The 22444-nt window shown below is 42.9% G+C and overlaps 1 protein-coding gene across 7 annotated transcripts in view; it reads right to left on the bottom strand.

The window, feature by feature from the left end:
- zbtb7c (zinc finger and BTB domain containing 7C) overlaps positions 1-22444 on the bottom strand; it is a 156450-nt gene that overhangs the window by 3641 nt on the left and 130365 nt on the right. For all 7 annotated transcript variants that reach the window (XM_033033807.1, XM_033033827.1, XM_033033851.1 and 4 more), the window contains one exon: positions 17344-18579. In XM_033033807.1, the coding sequence (XP_032889698.1) occupies positions 17344-18579 (1236 nt within the window). The remainder of the gene's footprint in view (positions 1-17343; positions 18580-22444) is intronic.

The raw sequence follows: 22444 nt of genomic DNA, 5'->3' as shown, positions 1-22444 counted from the left end.
TTAATGAACACCTTAAAGGAGAGATGAAGTGGCAGAGTCTGGGAGAGGGAGGTGGTTGGAATCGAGAGTTTATAGCCTTCACAGCTGATGTTGTAACTATTAATGGTGGAGTGAGCTAAACTGGAGTATTCATCAAGCCAGTAGTGGACGGATGCAGATTTCTCAACAGGTTGAATTGCTGGAAGAGATTACAAGGATAGGAAAGGATGAGGCCATGAAGGGTGAGAATTTTAAAAATTAATAATTTTATTACTGACGAAAAAGACACAAGGTGCTGGAGTAACCCAACCAGATGCAACTAAATTTAAAGTAGCTCTTTCTTCCCAATAACCCTTTCTGGTTTAAGCCTTCCCTTCACCACCTCCAGTTTAAATTCCATTTGGAATATTTTGGAGGGCCAACAAACCAAGAACCCAAGGTCAGGCAGCATTCCTGGAAAACATGGAAAGGTGATTGGATCAGTCTGAAGAAAGGTCCCGACCCGAAGCGTCACCAGTCAGTCTGAAGAAGAGTCCTGACTTGCAATGTCCCTTTTCATATTCTCCAAGGATGTGGCCTAACCCAGTGTTACTCTAGCACTTGTGTCTTTTTATGTATTTTACCAACTTCTGCAGTTCCTTGTTTCTAAATTTTATAACTGGGTCATCAAGATTAAGGGTGGTGATTGAAGAGGACCTGATGCCACTTTGGACGTGGGCAGTGAAATCTTGGATGACCATGTTTATAAAGGTAGAATGATCAAGGTTAGCCTGAGTGGAGGTATACAGGCATGAATTACCAGGGTCTTGGTGAGACCACACCTGGAGTATTGCGTACAGTTTTGGTCTCCTAATTTGAGGAAAGACATTCTTGCCATAGAGGGAGTACAGAGAAGGTTCACCAGACTGATTCCTGGGATGTCAAGACTTTCATATGAAGAAAGACTGGATAGACTCGGCTTGTACTCGCTAGAATTTAGAAGATTGAGGGGGGATCTTATAGAAACTTACAAAATTCTTAAGGGGTTGGACAGGCTAGATGCAGGAAGATTGTTCCCGATGTTGGGGAAGTCCAGAACAAGGGGTCACCGTTTAAGGATAAGGGGGAAATCTTTTAGGACCGAGATGAGAAAAACATTTTTCACACAGAGAGTGGTGAATCTCTGGAATTCTCTGCCACAGAAGGTAGTTGAGGCCAGTTCATTGGCTATATTTAAGAGGGAGTTAGATGTGGCCCTTGTGGCTAAAGGGATCGGGGGTATGGAGAGAAGGCAGGTACAGGATACTGAGTTGGATGATCAGCCATGATCATATTGAATGGCGGTGCAGGCTCGAAGGGCCAAATGGCGGATTCCTGCACCTATTTTCTATGTTTCTATGAATTAGCTGAGGCAAGGCACTGTTGGGAAATGTAACTCAGTTGGAATTAGATGCACTTAATGATGGCATGCAAATTTGTTTTAGAAGAGGCAGTTACACTTCAGTGATGGCTCTCTCTCCCATCTGTTCACTAAGTCCTGCCATAAAGATTTTCTCTTTAGACATCATATGGGTATGTCATCATCCTTCACTGCTAACTCCAGTGTGCTGCTCTTGGTATATTTCGGGGCTGCCAACATTGGGTGAGAGTTGGGAGTGAGAAATTGCGAGAGACCAAGCCCGAGGGAGCTTAGCGACCGAGGGGTGTAGGAGGGGGGGGGAAGGGTGTGGGATGGGGGGAAGGGCGTACAACGGGGGTCCCCCCCCCCCCCCCATGGTTCGAAGCGTTTGCATTTTTCAGCTTGAAATTGTGCAATCTGGTGCATACTGTAGCGAGTTACACTTAAATGCAATATTTATGCTTTAAATTGGATTAGCTATGAATAAGGTTAGGCAAAATTACATTCCACAGTAGAGCCAGGCTCTGATCAACAGATGCAACACATGAATGATCTTAGTGTATTCATGTATGGAAATCAGATTATAATCAAGCATTTGGCCCATGTTGACCAACCTGGGTCTCACTGCACACCTGGTATTACTCCTGACCCTGACTCCAGTTGCATACCTTCTCTTATTCCTGACCCTGAGTCCAGCCTTACACCTGGCCCCCTATTCTACCCTGATCATAGCTGCTTACCTGCTTAGATTCCCAGTGCTGAACACTCCCATTGTCCCAGCTTTGACTGCACACCTAGTACTATTCCAGACCTTGACTCTGGATGCACACTTGGCCTTGCTCCTAGCCCCTCTGCACTAACAATATATCTGGCATACACATAAAGCCCCATATCTGACCCCCTGGCCTTAACCTATTACGTTCAAGTCCACAGGTGCTTATCTAATGCAGTAATCTTTTATGGGGCACTTCACAACCAAATTTTGTATTACAAAATTTGCTACATCCATTGGCTTTCTTGTTATCTAACATGCTAGTTACTTTGTCAAAGAAGTCATCAATTGGTTGAACACAATTTCTCATCCATGCAAAGTCCAATAACAATATATATTTAAGCAATAATATTCTATTTAATGTAATCTTGAGAGTACATAATATTTTCTGTGGTATTCATAACACAACAATGATAAAAAATGTCTTTGTTTTGATTGCACCTACCAACATGCATACATTATTATATTACAGTTAATATGTACCAAGGGCAAATTTTTGTTCCAATGCTCCCCATTCCCAATTACTTTTACACTGAAGTGATTGAAATCCAAGTGAAGTTTAAATAGCATCAGAAAAATAAAACCTCCGGAATGGATGATATTGATACTGGTTGGTTGAAGTCAGTATCAGCACAATTACTATATTAAATTTGAATCCTCAGATGTCCTGGTTCAAGCTAAAGCTAAAGACAGATAATAACCTCTTCACACATTCCCCTGCAAGTATCTCTGTCACTCATTAAAAATATGCCCCTTCTTTGAACAAGCTCTTAAACATCGCATCTGAATCAGTTTCCATCTGATTACACTCCTTGAGGATGTTCATCTACGTGTTCAATTAATAAAACAACGAGAATGAGGACATTTCTATTCAACCTATCAAAGGAATTTGGTGTGGGGGGAGTTAGAAATAGTCAGTGTGGTAAACAAACATAATAGTTGAGTGGCTGTATGGGTTAATGGGTTATCGGGGCTGTATATTGTGACCGACAGCCTGACACCTTGCATGTCATTTTAATATTACACTTATCCCATCCCCCTGGATATTCCAGATTAATAAATTAAGGTTTTGTCAACTAATTACAAATCAGGCTAATTAGAAATCAATAACATTAGCCAACTCCGCAACATGAAACGCTGAGCATTGGGATCCGGACATCACGGACAACTGGCCTCAGTTCCCTGCTCACATCTGGCAGTGCTTTCTGTCTGAACCAGGGGCCGCGGAGTGTTTTTGAAAATGGGAGGGGCTGAACGATCACTGTGCACTGGCCTTGGGGGGGTACCTGGCGAGGGAGTGGTGCAACTAAGTGGGGGGAGGGTGTGGGAGGTGGGCGAGTTGGCAGCTCTGTATATTTTCATCAATGAATGTTACAAATCTTGGCCCTCTTGATTTTTACTGGCATCAGTGGGTCCTATAAACAGGCAGAACATTTGATGTTCATGTGAGGGGGGCATGCACTCAAGATCCAGGAGTGAGTTCCTCTTTCTATTTCAAATGTAATGTCACAGTTTAGTTGAATAAAGCACAAGCCTACAGACAAGGCAAACTGCTGAAAGAAACACACTACTCTTCTTTGAATAGAGTAATAGCAATCTTAAAACCCACTGGAACCATTAGATGAGGCATGTGAGAGGTTATCCCATCCCCCAGCACAGATGCCCTTTTAACACTGACCTCCCTCGGTGCTGCACAGGCTTGCCCATTTAACATAAGGATCCAAAACCCATGGAGTTAAACCTGCGAGCTGAAGTATGTGTTGCCGATTGAGACAAACTACCAGTTTGCTGAAAGGTTCACTGAAAGTAGTGCATCTGCATCTCAGTAGTTTGCACTCTACAAATGCTGCCAAATGTGTACTTTACTGTGGCCTGAAATAGCACTTCAGAAAGTGGTTATTTGGAGCAGGTGGCTGCAGAAACTGAATATAATCCAACATTCAAAGATCTGCCCATGGAGGAATGTAAGGAACATACAGTTCTGCTCAGAGTAACTTCAACTTTGGGGAAATCCTAATGTATCTAATAGACTTGGCAATATATACACCAAGAGAGGTGTAAAACTGGATATTAACCATGTAGGGAATTGGGAAGGAAGGTGGATTAATACTGCCTTTGGCAGAGGGAAACAACATTTAGTGGCTTGCCCACAAAACAAATGAAAATAAAACACCAGTTGGATCTATTGTGGTGTCACAGATGGAAGTGTTTGGCTGTATGCGTTAGCTGGCATGTGCTTGAATGCAAAAGGGAATTCACACCTGGAAAATGCATGAAAAGCTCTTCCCAGAATGTTTCTGCATTAAGCACAACCACAGGCAGGTCTTGGAAAAGTCTTGTAACAGAGTAAATCTACAGTGGTTTAACGGTAAGTTTGGTTTAAACCTTGCTCTAAATTTGTAATTTTTGTATTTTTAATTGTTAATAATGACAATCACCCATTTAATATTCACTGTAAATGATAAATTCAGCAACATAGATTTAAATACACTTGTAGTGGGTAATCTACACTAAATATACAGGTTAACGTTTCCTTTAAATTGGCTGTAATTCTGCCATAGATATTCCCCACTCCACCCCAATCCTAACCAAACTATATCTCTAATTTATATCAACTATACACCGGCAGCACTTACTTGACAATTATTTTAAATCGGCTAGTAGATGTAGTGTGGGTCAATATTCATCATTCAACCATAACTAACAGAGAATGAGCTACAATGCCAAAAGCTCTGGCTGCAAACAGCAGGCCAGGAATACATTGAGCACAGGTAGGAGCAAAGGATGGAGCTTAGTTTGTCAATAAAATTAATTCCTGAACCTGACAGAATATCATTCCAAAAAAATGATGACCATCAAAAATGCATTCAGGCTTCGATCCACAGTTTATCTTCTAAAGTATGCTTCATGAAGAGCAGAGTTAATTGAAGAGAATTATTGTTGTTATATTCATAGAATAACTTGCTCAATGTCAAATTGTTTTTACTGAGATGTTAGTATTTTTATGAGCTAATGATTGTCCTATTATTATCAATTCCTTCTTTATCATTAAGCCACATGAACTCCTACTGGATTATTTCAACCCTGCTTCTTGTTTCTGGTCACATTGTGGCAATGTTACTGGTAGACCAGAAGTTCCCAAACTGGCATTAGGTTTCAACTAAAGACCATAAGACCTACGAGCAGAATTAGGCCATTCGGCCCATCGGGTCTACTTCGTCATTCGATCATCTACTCATCATTCAGTTGATCTATTTTCCCCTCTCAACCTCATTCTCCTGCCTTCTCTCTGTAATCTTTGATGCCTTTACGAATCAAGCACCTATCAATCTCTGCCTTAAAAATACCCAATGTTGTGGCACCATAGCTGGCTGCAGCAACGAATTACACTCATTCACCACCCTCTAGCTAAAGAAACTCCTCCTCATACCCATTCTAAAGGTACGTCCTTCTATTCTGAGGCTGTGCCCTCGGGTCCTAGACTCTCCCATTAAAGGAAACATCCATTAATTCTGGACCCCTCATTGTTTGGTAGGTTTGAATGGGGATCCCCCTCATCCTTCTAAACTCCAGCAAGTACAGGCCCTGTGCCATCAAACACTCCTCATACGTTAACCCAATCATCCTCGGGATAATTTCCGCAAACCTTCTCTGGAGTCCAATGGCAGCGCATCCTTCCTTAGATATGGGGCCCAAAACTGCTCATCTATATATATCTATCTATTGCTAAAACTCTTATCTTGTTTGTGTGTATGTATATGTGTCTGTGGGTGTGTGTCATCTGGGCACAATCTGCTTAATTCTCATTTCATTCCAAACGCTAGGCCACAGGCTTCCCATTTGCACACATTCTACTCAGATTTTTCCCCTCGAGGCAATAAATATCTTCCCGTCGCATTCCCACCTATATTTCCCAACTTGTTAATCCTTTAAAGTTTTAAAAACAGCCCAAAAACTCACCCATTTCAGACCGCCCCCCCCCCCCCCCGAGTGAAGTCACAATGGACTCGCAAGGCAGGACGGGACACTCCGGGAGGGAGAGCCACTCCAGCGTTCGTGCACCGGCTGCCAACACCCAACACCTGGTGGCGAGGGTGGAGCTGCAGGCCCTGGCTCGAGCCGAGCCTGGTGCTCAAGCTGGAGTGACTGCTGAGCCCGGGGCTTGGGATGGGGCCTTGACTGGGGATGAGAAAGAAGCCGCCGCTGGAACCAAGGCCGAGCCTGGGTCCAGGGTCAGGGACGGTGAAGTCGGAACCTGCACCGGATCCCAGGCGGCGGCCGAGCTGACGGTTGGAGCTGCCGCTGGAACCTAGAACAAGCCTGGGTCTACAGCCAGGGCCGGGTCAAGTACAAGAACCAGGCCAGGGTTCCAGGCCCTGCCGCTGCTCCATGACCTGGCTAGGTCCTGGGGCATAGAATGGGAGGAGGATGAGGGAAATGAGGAGGAGGGAGATGGGGTCGGGTCTCTAATCCCTTCCCTCTCTGTCATTTGCCCTCTCTACCACCCTCCCCCTCCCTCTCCCTCTCTACCCCCCTCCCTCTCCCCCTCTACCTCCCCTCATTCTCTGCCGTCTCTCCCTCACTACCCCCTCCCTCTCTACCTCCCCTCATTCTCTGCCGTCTCTCCCTATCTACCCCCTCCCTCTTTACCCCCTCCCCCTCCCTCTCCTCTACCTCCCCTCATTCTCTGCCGTCTCTCCCTCACTACCCCCTCCCTCTCTACCCCCTCCCTCTCTACCCCCTCCCTCTCTACCCCCTCCCTCACTACCCCCTCCCTCTCTACCCCCTCCCTCTCTACCCACTCCCTCTCTACCCCCTCCCTCTCTACCCCCCTCCCTCTCTACCCCCTCCCTCTCTACCCCCTCCCTCTCTACCCCCTCCCTCTCTACCTCCCCTCATTCTCTGCCGTCTCTCCCTATCTATCCCCTCCCTCTCTACCCCCTCCCCTCCCTCTCTACCCCCTCCCCCTCCCTCTCTACCCCCTCCCCCTCCCTCTCTACCCCCTTCCCTATCCCTCTCTACCACCCCTCATTCTCTGCCGTCTCTCCCTCTCTACCCCCTTCCCTCTCTACTCCCTCCCTCTCTACCACCCCTCTCTCTCTAGGGAGTGGTGAGTATTGGGACCTATGGTTGAGTGGTGAAATATTGCTTTCTGGGACCAGCCCTCTCCAGTGACGCCATGTGCGCCCCCCCCTCCCCTACAATAGCGCTACAATTTTTGGCCCACCTTACTCACCATTGTCCTGTGATGTAAATGAAACAAGTTTCGTTCAGATTGATGTAATATTTTACATGTATGACTTTTTAAATGTAAACTTTTTTAAAAACTATTTTCCACTTGTCCTGCCCGTCAGCCACGTTTCAGTGACGTCACAATGGGATTCCGAATCTTATTTACATAAAACGAACGCGATTCTCAATAAAAAACTCAGTTTTAGTCAAATTCTTCCATTTTCATTAACATTACATTACATTGTGTTTAGGTTATTTTAAAGAAAAAACACAATTTTCATTGAGAATTCCATTTAAAAAATATCATCGCGATTTTCATTGTGGGGGTGGGGGGGGGGGGGGTGGGATAAGGGGGAGGTTTCATTAAAAAATATGCGATTTTCATTGTGAGGAGATGGGGGGAGGTGAGGAGGGGAGCAGGGGGATAGAGGGAGAAGAGGGGGGTAGGGAGGAGAGAGGGGTTATGGAGGGAGGGAGAGGTGAGGGGGGGAGTTGGGGAGGGGAGGAGGGGAGGAGCAGAGGGGAAAGAAGAGGGAGGGTGAAGCGGAGTCTGCACCTGGTCTGGTTATTACATTCTAAATGTGGCCACAATAGACAATAGGTGCAGGAGTAGGCCATTTGGCCCTTCGAGCCAGCACCGCCATTCAATGTGATCATGGCTGATCACCCACAATCAGTGCCACGTTCCTGCCTTCTCCCCATATCCCTTGATTCCGCTATCTTTAAAAGCTCTATCTAACTCTCTTAAAAGCATCCAGAGAACTGGCCTCCACCGCCCTCTGAGGCAGAGAATTCCACAGACTCACAACCCTCGGCGTGAAAAATTATTTCCTCATCTCCATTCTAAATGGCTTAACCCTTATTACTTGCGCCTTGTAAGCTCTCTGCATTATATCCTTGCTTTTATATTCTAGTCCCCTTGAAATGAATGCTAGCATTGTATTTGCCTTACTTTCTGCCAACTCAACTTGCAAAGTAACCTTCTGGGAATCCTGCACCAGCACTCCCAAGCCCTTTGCATCTCTATTTCCTGAATCCTCTCCCTATTTGGAATATAGTCTACACCTTTATTCCTTCTACCAAGTGTATGACTGTACATGTTGTTGTGCTGTATTCCATTTGCCACTTCTTTGCCCACTCTCCTGTCCAAGTCCATCTGCAGTCTCCTTGCTTCCTCAATACTGCTTGATGTTGTCAAGCTGGAAAGGGTGCAGAGAAGATTTACGAGAATGTTGCCAAAACTCAAGGGCCTGAGCTATAGGGAGCGGTTGAGGCTAGGACTCTATTCCTTGGAGCACAGCTAGATGCAGGAAGATTGCTCCCGATGTTGGGGAAGTCCAGGACAAGGGGTCACAGCTTAAGGATAAGGGGGAAATCCTTTAAAACCGAGATGAGAAGAACTTTTTTCACACAGAGAGTGGTGAATCTCTGGAACTCCCTGCCACAGAGGGTAGTCGAGGCCAGTTCATTGGCTATATTTAAGAGGGAGTTAGATGTGGCCCTTGTGGCTAAGGGGATCAGAGGGTATGGAGAGAAGGCAGGTACGGGATACTGAGTTGGATGATCAGCCATGATCATATTGAATGGCGGTGCAGGCTCGAAGGGCCGAATGGCCTACTCCTGCACCTAATTTCTATGTTTCTATGAGGGGCGATCTTATAGAAGTGTATGATATTGTGGGAAGAATAGATCGGGTAAATGCACAGAGAGAATCGAGAAGCAGGGCACATTGGTTTAAGGTGAGGGAGGAATGATTTAATAGGAACCTGAGGGGTAACCTTTTTACACAAAGGGTGGTGGGTATATGGAACGAGCTGCTTGGGGCAGTAGACATTATCACAATGTTTAAGAAACATTTAGACAGGTGCAAGGATAGGATAACTTTAAGAGGGGGTCAAACACAGGCAGGTGGTATTAGCGTTGAATGGACATCTTCTAATTAGGATCTAGAGTCATAGAGTGATACAGTGTGGAAACAGGCCCTTTGCCCAACTCGCCCACACCGGCCAACAATGTCCCAGCTACACTAGTTCCACTTGCCTGCGCTTGGTCCATCTCCCTCCAAACCTGTCCTATCTATGTCCTCTGGTCCTCGATTCCCCTACACCGGGCAAAATACTCTGTGCATCTACCCGATCTATTCCTCTCATGATTTTGCATACCCCTATAAGATGTCCACTCATCCTCCTGCGCTCCATGGATTAGAGACCCAGCCTACTCAACCTCTCCCTATATCACACCCACTAGTCCTCTCAACATCCTCGTAAATCTTTTCTGAACCCTTTCAAGCTTGACAATATCTTTCCTGTAACATGGTGCCCAGAACTGAACACAATATTCTAAATGTGGTCTCACCAACGTCTTATACAACTGCAACATGACCTCCCAACTTCGATACTCAATACTCTGACTGATGAAGGCCAAAGTGCCAAAAGCCTTTTTGACCACCTTATCCACCTGCGACTCGACCTTTATGGAACCATGTACCTGCACTCCTAGTTCCCTCTGCTCTACAACACTACCCAGAGGCCTACCGTTTACTGTGTACGTCCTGCTCTTGTTTGACATCCCAAAATGCAACACCTCACACTTCTCTGTATTGAACTCCATCAACCACTCCTCCGCTCACCTGGCCAATCGATCCAGATCCTGCTGCAATCTTTCACAACCATCTTCACTATCTGCAAAACCACTCACTTGTATGTAACAAGAATTACAAGTGAATCAAACCATGTAAAGATGGCAGGCTTGCTTCCCACAGGACACCAGTGAGGGAGATGGGATTTTACAGAAAACTTTTGGTCAATTATTTTGGCAGAGACTAATTTTTTACATTCAGATTTATTTAATAACCTAAACATAGCCTGTCAAACTACCATTACAGGATTTAAATCTGTATTTCTGAGATCATTAATCCACTCCTTTGGTTATCAGTACATATAATAATCATTAATGTGTTATCCCAGTGAACATCAAGAAACTACCTGATTGCAATTTGTGTTGCTTTCATGCCTAATCTTACTGACAATGCACACATATACTTTCTAACAAGAATTGTTACTTTCCAACCACAAGTGGCTGGACAATCTTGGCAAGGCATAGGAGACTTTGTATCATTGCTAGTCAATGGGATTAGTACACATGGGTACTTGATGGTTGGCATGGCAGGGTGTGTCAAATAACATGTTTGTATGCTCTATGAGTCTATAGGGTGTATTCCCATCTCAAAATGTGGGTAACCAAACAAAATGAACTCATCAGTAAAAAACCAAACACCAATTAACACTTGAATATCTGCTCAAAACCCTTCTTTTTCAGCATGCTTTTGGCCTTCTCATTGGCAGTTTATTCATTTTATTTCCTGTTTTTTTCCCCCACATCCTCTGAAGCTTTATGAGGAATAGTCTAAAGATGTACAAAATTGAATGATGTATTGCACAAATCGTTCTGCAGTCTAACAGTTAAAATCTCTTTAACATAGAACTTTGTTCAGTATAAATACACAATGAAATCTATTCATAGTCACAAAGAATAAATGCTATGTTGAATCACGATAATTGAATATTGTGCCGCAGTGTAAATTATTGACTCCAAACCACAGCCTCTTTCAAAAACAAAGAACAACAAAGTATTTTAAATTAAATATTAATTTTTGAAATTCAGTTCATCCACAAATCGCGCACAAGCCTTTTCCTACTGTACCAACATTATTTATTTAAGATAGAGCAGAGGAAAGGGACATTAGGACAGAAACAAAAGGCAGGAAGAGCAAATGCAAAAATGGAAGGCAGAGGAATCATGAAGAAAAAATAAACAGGGTCACAGGGCAAAATGTTAAATGTACGAAACATGTTTAAAGACAAGCTGAAACATTTTGCATCATAATGCATGCAGCATTCGTAATATATTGGATTAATTAATCATGAAAATAGTTATAAATATGTATGATAAAAACGAACAGCTGCAGGAAGTTAATGGGCCAGCCAGCATCTGTGACAGGAAATGGACAGGTGACATTCTGAAAGAGGGTTCTGTCCCAAGATGTTATACAGCGTCAACCAACTTGCCCCACCTAGTACACTAGTCCCACCTGCCTGCATTTGGCCAATATCCCTCTAATCCTATCTTATCCATGTACCTGTCCAAATGTTTCTTAAATGTTGTGATAGTACCTGCAACCGTCACAGAGTCATAGAGTGATACAGTATGGAAACAGGCCCTTCGGCCCAACTTACCCACACCAGCCAACATGTCCCAGCTACACTAGTCCCACCTTGGTCCATATCCCTCCAAACCTATCCTATCCATGTACCTGTAACTGTTTCTTAAACGTTGGGATAGTCCCAGCATCAACTACCTCATCTGGCAGCTTGTTCCATACACCCACCAACCACCCTTTGAGTGAAAAAGTTACCCCTCGGATTCCTATTAAATCTTCTCTCCTTCACCTTGAACCTATGTCCTCTGGTCCTAGATTCCCCCAGTCTGGGCAAGAGACTCTGTGCATCTACCCGATCTATTCCTCTCATGATTTTGTGCACCTCTATAAGATCACCCCTCATCCTCCTGCTTCCAAGGAATAGAGACCCAGCCTACTCAACCGAATCTGTCCATTTCCCTCCACAGACACTGAGTTCCTCCAGCATGTTGTTATTTGTTCAAGACTCCAACATGTATAAGATGTTGATGAGAACTGCACATGGAATGTTGTTAGCAGTTCTGTTCACCATACCATAACAAAGATATGATTAAACTGTAGTAAAGGTTCACAAGGATGTTGCAGGGACCTGTGGGCTTGAGTTATGAGGAGAGACAGGATATGTTGGGACTGTTTACCTCGGAGCGAAGAAGGCTAAGGGGTGACCCCGTTGAGGTTTATAATATCATGAGGGGCATAAATAAAGTGGTCACAGTCTTTTTCCTGGGGCAGGATAATCTAAAACTAGAAGTCATAGGTTTAATTTGATAAAAGAAAGATTTAAAAATAACCCAAGGGGGCAAGTTTTGGTGGGTATATGGAATGAGCTGCCAGAGAAAGTGGCTGATGCAGGTACAATTATAACATTTACGGACATTTGGACAGGTTCATGAATAGGTAAAAGTTTAGAGGGATATGGGCCAAATGGCAGCAAATAGTGCGAGTTCAGGAAGGCATCTTGGCCTGGTGGGTTGGGTTGAAAGGCCTGTTTCTGTGTTGTATAACCCTATGACTCCACACATTAATACACTTTAAACATGCAACAAGTTTAAATCATGTTTCCATCATGGCCTGAGGAAACTTAGGCATAGAAATTGTTTAAAAAAAAAGAAATAAACAAGTGATTATGAAGTTATCAAATTATCACAAAAAATAACCATGTTTTAAAGAAGAAAACCTCCCATTAATACCATGACTTCACTGCATGTGAAAGCAAGCAAATCATTTAGTTACATCAAGTTCCTATAAGAATTGCCAAGACATTGCAGCCTTTCAACAACATCCACTTACCAAGAATTAATAATTTTACAAACTGCTTCCAGAGAGAAAAATCTGCATTTATTACAGTGTAATTTATCATATTTATATTCATTTTTAATGTTTCAAAGGCCCTTCCTTGCATTTAGCTGCACAATAGATTTGGTAAAAACTCATCGCTCAAAACTCTGCAGATTTCAAGAGTTCATTGGGAACTACAAATTATGACCACTGTCACATTTCAATGAGAACCAAACAGTTCTGAAATGCAAAGGAGGTCGAGGGTGCAAAAGCAGGAAGGATTTATAGAGAAGGAATATTTCAGGTTGATGAGTTTTCAGTCAGAAGCTGAGTTAAGTAACTAAATTCTCAACGTACGAATCAGCTTCAGTATACAAACATGCACAATATATTCTGGAACAGATGATGGCTGAATTAATTCAGCTGTTAGTACATAAAAATCCTTATTCACAACTCTTAATAGATAAACGGCATTATCAACAAAGTTCTAATCAAATACTCTGCACTTAATCATCCTGCCTTTTAGACAATAGACAATAGGTGCAGGAGTAGGCCATTCGGCCCTTCGAGCCAGCACCGCCGTTGAATGTGATCATGGCTGATCATCCACAATCAGTACCCCATTCCTGCCTTCTCCCCATATCCCCTGATTCCGCTATCTTTAAGAGCCCTATCAATCTCTCTTGAAAGCATCCAGAGAACCGACCTCCACCGCCCTCTGAGGGAGAGAATTCCACAGACTCACAACTCTGTGTGAAAAAGTGTTTCCTCATCTCCGTTATAAATGGCTTACCCCTTATTCTTAAACTGTGGCCCCTGCTTCTGAACTCTCCCAACATCGGGAACATGTTTCCTGCCTCTAGCGTGTCCAAACCCTTAATAATCTTATATGTTTCAATAAGATACCCTCTCATCCTTCTAAATTCCAGAGTGTACAAGCCCAGCCGCTCCATTCTCTCAGCATATGACAGTCCCGCCATCCCGGGAATTAACCTTGTTAACCTACGCTGCACTCCCTCAATAGCAAGAATGTCCTTCCTCAAATTTGGAGACCAAAACTGCACACAGTACTCCAGATGTGGTCTCACTAGGGCCCTGTACAACTGCAGAAGGACCTCTTTGCTCCTAATCCCACTAGTTTTAATCCCACTACTACTGGCAAATCCTTACTATCAACATCATGGGGGGTCATTACTGACCAGAACCCACCATAAGCCCTGATCTGACAACTCTTTTAACAGCTTGATGACATATGGCGCTATCAGAGGTACATGGTGAATAGAAACATGTAAACATAGAAACATAGAAACATAGAAATTAGGTGCAGGAGTAGGCCATTCGGCCCTTCGAGCCTGCACCGCCATTCAATATGATCATGGCTGATCATCCAACTCAGTATCCCTTACCTGCCTTCTCTCCATACCCTCTGATCCCCTTAGCCACAAGGGCCACATCTAACTCCCTCTTAAATATAGCCAATGAACTGGCCTCAACTACCCTCTGTGGCAGAGAGTTCCAGAGATTCACCACTCTCTGTGTGAAAAAAGTTCTTCTCATCTCGGTTTTAAAGGATTTCCCCCTTATCCTTAAGCTGTGACCCCTTGTCCTGGACTTCCCCAGCATCGGGAGCAATCTTCCTGCATCTAGCCTGTCCAACCCTTAAGAATTTTGTAAGTTTCTATATGATCCCCTCTCAATCTCCTAAATTCTAGAGAGTATAAACCAAGTCTATCCAGTCTTTCTTCATAAGACAGTCCTGACATCCCAGGAATCAGTCTGGTGAACCTTCTCTGCACTCCCTCTATGGCAATAATGTCCTTCCTCAGATTTGGAGACCAAAACTGTACGCAATACTCCAGGTGTGGTCTCACCAAGACCCTGTACAACTGCAGTAGAACCTCCCTGCTCCTATACTCAAATCCTTTTGCTATGAAAGCTAACATACCATTCGCTTTCTTCACTGCCTGCTGCACCTGCATGCCTACTTTCAATGACTGGTGTACCATGACACCCAGGTCTCGCTGCATCTCCCCTTTTCCTAGTCGGCCACCATTTAGATGGTGGCCGACTAGGAAAACCGCTGCTACTGCCTGTTGTATGCACGCTGAACCTCCAATGGCTGTGTTTCATATTTCTCCTGCAGGTGACCTTCCACCTTTCGGCTCCTACACCTCACTTTGCTTCATCCACGAATGTCATGCTTGATCTCGCAACTTGGCCCCAGCACTTTAATTGCAACCACAATATCCATGGCCATCATTCCTTCCCCGATGCTCCAATACAAACCACATCTTCTACATCCCTACATGCAAATCTCTACTTAAGAAACATTTAGACATGGATAAAACATGGTTTAGATGGATATGGGCCAAGCACAGGCAGGTGGGACTGGTGTAGATGGGGCATGTTGGTCAATGTGGGCAGGTTGGGCCAAAGGCACTATTTCCACCCTGTATGATCCAAACAATGTCTGTCCTAGTAGAGTCATATTGCACAGAAGCAGGCCCTCTGGCCCATGCTGACCAAGATGTCCGGTCTACACTAGTCCCACCTGCCTGCGTTTGGCCAGTGTCCCTCTAGACCTTTCCTATTCATGTACCTGTCCAAATGTCTTTTAAAAGTTGTTATAGTACATGCCTCACCTACTTCACCTGGCAGCTCATGCCATAGGCCCACAATCATGTGCGTGAAAAAGATGTCTCAGGTTCCTATTTAATCTTTCCCCTCACACCTGATCGGCAGACTGAAGCCGCAATAGAACCACTGATCCCACCCGGCAACTCCTTACTTTATAAATATGGTCATGGGTGCACTAAGCAAAGACAATGTCATACCTGGACAAGTTATGGTAAATGGCTACAAAAATAAATTATCAGAGTGACGGAGATTACTTCTTCCAGAATGAAGAAATTATGACAGTAGAATATACATGCTGGAAATTTCATATAAAATAGATACCAGAAATATTTAGTATATCTGTGGGAAGAGAAACAGCATTAGCATTTCAGATCTCCTCTTTCTCAGGAAAGGTCATTAAAATGAAATGCTTATTGTGTTTCACTCTCGACGGATGTTAACCTGCTGTTTTACTAAAATGATTGTTTTCAATCACTGTACTCCTATGTTCTGGATTTGAGGTCTAGACTCCATTTCATTGTTGAAGAATGGTGTTAAATAGAAAGAAAAGGGTGAGGTAAAGAAAAGACACAAAGTGCTGGAGTAACTCAGGGGGTCAAGCAGCATCTCTGGAGAACATGGATAGGTGAAGTTTTGAGTCTGGACCCTTCTTCAGACTCTTGAGACTGAAGAAGGGTCCTGATCCAAAACGTCCCTTATGATTGTTCTCTGGAGATGCTGCCTGACTCACTGAGTTAATCCAGCACGTTATGTTTTTTTTTGTAAACCAGCATCTGCAGTTCCTTGTGTCTAATGGGTGAAGTGGTTAGGGGAGTGAAGCATACAGTATATTGCCTGAGGGTAAAATAAAACTCTTTGCATGTGTTGCTTTAATATTAAAGAAATTGTTATGTGCAGCAAATCTCAGTATGCTCTGTATGTGTATAAAATCATGAGAGGAATAGATCGCCTGGACACAGAGTGGGGGATTTGAGAACCAGAGGGCTTGGTTTAAGGTGAAGGGGCAAGGATTTTATGGGAATCTGAGTGGTAATATTTTCACGCAAATGGTGGTGGGTGTATGGAATGAGACACTGAAAGAGGTAGGTGAGGCTGGGTCTATCGCGATGTTTAAAAAGCAATTAGACAGGTTTAGTGGGATATGGGGCCAAACACAGGCAAATGGGACTAGTGTGGACCAGAGTTGTTGGTTGGCTGGATAGACTCGGCTTGTACTCGCTAGAATTTAGAAGATTGAGGGGGGATCTCATAGAAACTTACAAAATTCTTAAGCGGTTGGACAGGCTAGATGCAGGAAGATTGTTCCCGATGTTGGGGAAGTCCAGAACAAGAGTTCACAGTTTAAGGATAAGGGGGAAATCTTTTAGGACCGAGATGAGAAAAACATTTTTCACACAGAGAGTGGTGAATCTCTGGAATTCTCTGCCACAGAAGGTAGTTGAGGCCAGTTCATTGGCTATATTTAAGAGGGAGTTTGATGTGGCCCTTGTGGCTAAAGGGATCAGGGGGTATGGAGAGAAGGCAGGTACAGGATACTGAGTTGGATGATCAGCCATGATCATATTGAATGGCGGTGCAGGCTCGAAGGGCCGAATGGCCTACTCCTGCACCTATTTTCTATGTTGGTGTGGGCAAGTTGGGCCAAAGGGCTTGTTTCAACACTATGACTGTGACTCTGGGTTCCGTCAAGTAAACTAAATTTCAAATTAATTTAAATTCTAACCTTAAATGTTGGGATGAATGAGGTACAATGTTAACACCGTGCAAAAATGGTGTGAGGCATAGATGTTGAGTTAGTGCTAATTTAGAATGCGGCAATGACTATATCCCTGGACATGGAAGGAACAACAAAAACAAACTGCTGCTAACCTGGTAAAGCGGACTTCACATATATTGCACATGTATGGTTTCTCCCCTGTATGAGTCCGCATGTGCCGTGGTAACTTTCCTGCTCCTTGGATCACTTTGTTGCAGATCGGACATTGTTGAGATGCCTTGGGTCTCATTTTTTTCTCATAATCCAAGGGCCAAGTTGGATAGACTGCTGCCAAATAGGAAGGACCTAATATATTCAAATAGGAATTAAAATCCAGTCCATCTTTTAATGTGTCCAGGTTATTCTGACTGTTTCCCATCAGAATACCTTTAAAAAAGTCACACAAACTTGTGGTTGTAGACAGATCTTCTTTGACCTCTTGCTTGATATTTTCCTTTTTCATTACCAGATTAAGGGGCAATTGGTCCACATCATGACTCTCCACAAGCTGGGGAAATCCATTATATCCTCCATTCCAGTAGGGAGGAAATAATCCTGGTCCATGTGGAATCTCTCCATTCAGCAAATTCCCTCTGGAACTCAACCCTTCTTTTAAGAACGACTCCAAGGAGAAATCGCTAACAGGTCCCAAGCTTCCATCAGGAATATTAACCGCAAATCGGTTTAAAAATTCTTGAGGCAGTTCTCTGCATTGGTTTTCTACAAGATTGCTAGTCAAGGAGCGTTTAAAATCACATTCCCTATCCCACTGGTTTTGCCTAGATTCATTGGTAGGTTCTTGAGGTGATTGCTCAAGATCTTGTTTGAGAGATTTTTCAGGTTTTTGGTGGAGGCATTTCCTGACGTCTTCTTGGGATGGATCATCTTCGAGCTCTTTGATGGTTGTATCTTCTGAAAGTTCACTTTCATTGATCACCTCGCCACTTGCCTCCATGATATCAATGCATACTTGAATAACACACTGGATTTCCAACTGCTGTGCTGCACTTAAAACATCCTTTACATTTGAGTTGCTAATAGTGAGGGTTGAAGTATAAGCAAACTCTAAAATCGCAGAAAGTGCTTCTGGTGTCACAAAGTCAATCTGGTAAACATTGTGTTGTTCTCCAAGAGTGTCTGAGGTAAAGAGTGCCTTGAAGTATTTGCTACATGCAGCAAGGATTGACCTATGGGTCTTGTACTCCTGATCCTTTACTATCAGGACAACGTCGCAGAAAAGGCCATCCTGCCTCTGTTCATTCAAACTACAAAGCAGCTTGTTGCTATGGTCTGGAAATGGGATTCCAATCAGGTCATCAACAGCACCAGCCATCGTTATGCAAAGTGGTCTGTCAAATAAAATAAAGTGGGAAATAATTTAATTTGTGACAATGTCCATTCAAAAGTCCAACGCTGAAAATATTACAGAAACATCACTTGCACACGTACTCAAAAATACTTATACCTTATGGCATCATACAAATTGTTAAATGAAAAGGGAACATTGCATATTGAGTCTGAAGAAGGGTTTCGACCCGAAACATTGCCTATTTCCTTTGCTCCATAGATGCTGCCTCACCCGCTGAGTTTCTCCAGCATTTTGGACTACCTTTGCATATTTAGTTTTGCCTTCTACTACCTTGTTAGTAATGTGATGCAATGAAAGGAGTTGGTTGCTAACATCGCTGTTGACTAACCAATTTACTAATTAATTTATCTATCAATCCGTCTTCACAGGATCTAGACATGGTGTGAAGATTATCCAGTGATGGAGACCTTTAGGAACACTAATTCTGTGAAAACTTAATCTTCTGAATAATGCTGCATTGAATCATATATTATTTTTCATATGCATTCATCCCAAATGTGCTTTTTCTAGGAAATCTATCTAAATTATATCTGTGAATCAATATTAATTGTTTCCATAATTTCCTTGGGTGCCTGAACCCTCCACAATATTCTCTGTATATATTCTTTCACCTTTATCTTATGCTTGTTCTGATTAACACATTTTCCTATATTAATGATCTGTATAAATTCTGTACGTTACGTTAAATCATGTTCCTCTGTCAGGAGAATAATATAAACTGAATGATCCACATTCGATATTTGTAAAACTAATCCAGTTAGCAAGTGATTAGTTACTGCAAATTATTACTAACCAGACTCGTTTAAAGAGCAACATTGGAAAAAAACAAAAAAAATCTATGATTAAAATATTCCACAGAACTGAATCTAAAATTATCAGGAACCTGACCATCAATTTTCTAACCAAATCATAATCGAGCCATAAGTGTCAATGACGCAAACAAATGAGTCCAGTTAATCTCCTTGATATCTGATTGTGAGATCCACAAAATTACCAAAAAGGTAAAAAGGAGCCATGGCAACTATAAAGGGCAGAATTCAGCCAGAAAATGCTACAGTATGTAGAATTCTGTTGTTATTACAAAGACTCTTTGCTGCAGGAGGTAGTTTTATAATATTTTATATTCATTAACATAAATCTCAAAACAAAAATCCAGAGTATTTGAGAGAATGCAATTTTTCTGGGAGGTGTGCACAGCATCGTTTAATCCTTTATAGAAGGAGTGAATGCTTCAACCTTGGCAACCACTTAAAATACCTGATATTTACAGGGAGTTAAAGTTGTGGAGGGAAGGCAAATTAAGAGATGATGATTTTGCCTAAATTAACATTCAGCGTCAGCTTTTAACCTCAGATCCTTCAGTGTTCTGAGTTCAGGGTTCCAGACTTGCATATTTGCATAATGGGAATGTATAGCTAGAAGGAACCTGTTCTCCAAAATTGATACCCATGATTGCCAAGAGTCCAAAATGGAACAAATCCTCGATTCTTAAGATCTTAATTTTGATTAATGTTTCCAGAATTTGAAAAACAACTTCAGTGTGAAAAGACCATTAATCCAGATTCTTCATTATTTAATCATATTTTCGTCAAGTTTATCAAACCTAGTACAATCCTCTTCTTAGTTTTACCAAACTCCCAGCTGGATAATAGAACAAGGAAACAGTTCAACCTCTGTTAACCCATCTCCAGAACCAATGCAGCACTAACTTTGTCATTAAATTACAATATGCTGATACTGTTCACGTGCAAACTTGAAATGTGTTCAAGGCTTCGAATCTGCCATCAAGCTCTTTGTCTTGTGAGGTGCAAATATCTAAACTCTCCTGTATGCACTGGAAAGAGGTACAATTTACAGAAGCATTTCAAAGCATTTGAGAGGGACTGACAATTCTGCTTCTGCAAAGTATTCCAAACCTACTGGCATTTTAAGCAAACCAATGTTAGTATCCTCTCCGAGGCTAACATCCTCAGCGACATAGCTATGGTCATGCTCAACCATCGTCAATGGGAAGGCCACATTGTCTGCATGTCTGAAACCGGACTCCCAAACAAGTCTAAAGAAGGATCCCAAACCAAAATGTTGCATGTTCATTCCCTCCCCACATGCTGCCTGACCTGTGAATTCCTTTAGCACTTTGTGTTTTGTTTAATATTCCAGCATCTGCACACATCTGCAGTTTTGTGTGTTTCCCAACCAAACATTCAGCTTTGAGAGCCATCACGGCAACTCAATTCCAGGAGGACAGAGAAAACATTTTAGGGACATCCGCAAAACTTATTTGAAGAAATATAACATCATCACTAACTCTTGAGAATCCTTGGCCCAATGCTCAACAGAAATACGACTATATTTGAGCCTCGGGGTCAGCAACCCAACAAGTTCAAGTGCAAATGGCGGAAGAAGTGTGAAAAAATTCAATCATCCCAACCAACTGCTTTCTTTAGCTCTCATGTCTGGCAACATCTAGAGACGATAAGTATAATCTAGAATTAAAATGTCACCAATCTTTTCAAAAGGCAAAATCTTGTGTAACCAACATTTAATGTTTAGAGTGAATGGAAAGAATAGACAATGGCAATGCAGTAGTTGTATTTTTTCTAGATTTTCAATAGCCTGATAATTAGCTAATCATAAATCAAACCAACAAATAACATCAGGGGGCAAGAGGCAGAATGGATTGCTAATGGGCTTCAGGTAGAAAGCAGAGACTATGAATAAGAAGGTATTTAGTTTAGTTTAGTTTATTTAGAGATACAGTATTGAAACAGGCCCTTTGGCCCACCGAGTCCTCGCTGACCAATGATCAGCTGTACACTAGTTCTATCCTTCACACGAAGGACAATTTTTAAAGAGGCCAATTAACCTGCAAACCTGCACGTCTTTGAATTGTGGGAGGAAACCGGCGCAGCCGGAGAAAACTGTGGTCATAAGGAGAAGGTATGAGATTAGTATACAAACTTAAAGCACATGGTATTGGGGGTTCAGTATTGATGTGGATAGAGAACTGTCTGGCAGACAGGAAGCAAAGAGTATGAGTAAACGGGTCCTTTTCACAATGGCAGGCAGTGACTAGTGGGGTACCGCAAGGCTCAGTGCTGGGACCCCAGCTATTTACAATATATATTAATGATTTGGACGAGGGAATTGAATGCAACTTCTCCAAGTTTGCGGATGACACGAAGCTGGGGGGCAGTGTTAGCTGTGAGGAGGATGCTAGGAGGCTGCAAGGTGACTTGGATAGGTTGTGCGAGTGGGCAAATGCATGGCAGATGCAGTATAATGTGGATAAATGTGAGGTTATCCACTTTGGTGGCAAAAACAGGAAAGTAGACTAATATCTGAATGGTGGCCGATTAGGAAAAGGGGAGGTGCAACGAGACCTGGGTGTCATGGTACACCAGTCATTGAAAGTAGGCATGCAGGTGCAGCAGGCAGTGAAGAAAGCGAATGGTATGTTAGCATTCATAGCAAAAGGATTTGAGTATAGGAGCAGGGAGATTCTACTGCAGTTGTACAGGGTTTTGGTGAGACCACACCTGGAGTATTATGTACAGTTTTGGTCTCCTAATCTGAGGAAAGACATTCTTTCTGTAGAGGGAGTACAGAGAAGGTTCACCAGACTGATTCCTGGGATGTCAGGACTTTCATATGAAGAAAGACTGGATAGACTCGGCTTGTACTCGCTAGAATTTAGAAGATTGAGGGGGGATCTTATAGAAACTTACAAAATTCTTAAGGGGTTGGACAGGCTAGATGCAGGAAGATTGTTCCCGATGTTGGGGAAGTCCAGAACAAGGGATCACAGTTTAAGGATAAGGGGGAAATCTTTTAGGACTGAGATG

Source organism: Amblyraja radiata, chromosome 1, assembly GCF_010909765.2.
Source record: "Amblyraja radiata isolate CabotCenter1 chromosome 1, sAmbRad1.1.pri, whole genome shotgun sequence".
Taxonomy (NCBI): domain Eukaryota; kingdom Metazoa; phylum Chordata; class Chondrichthyes; order Rajiformes; family Rajidae; genus Amblyraja; species Amblyraja radiata.
This window is presented reverse-complemented; position numbering and strand designations above follow the sequence as displayed.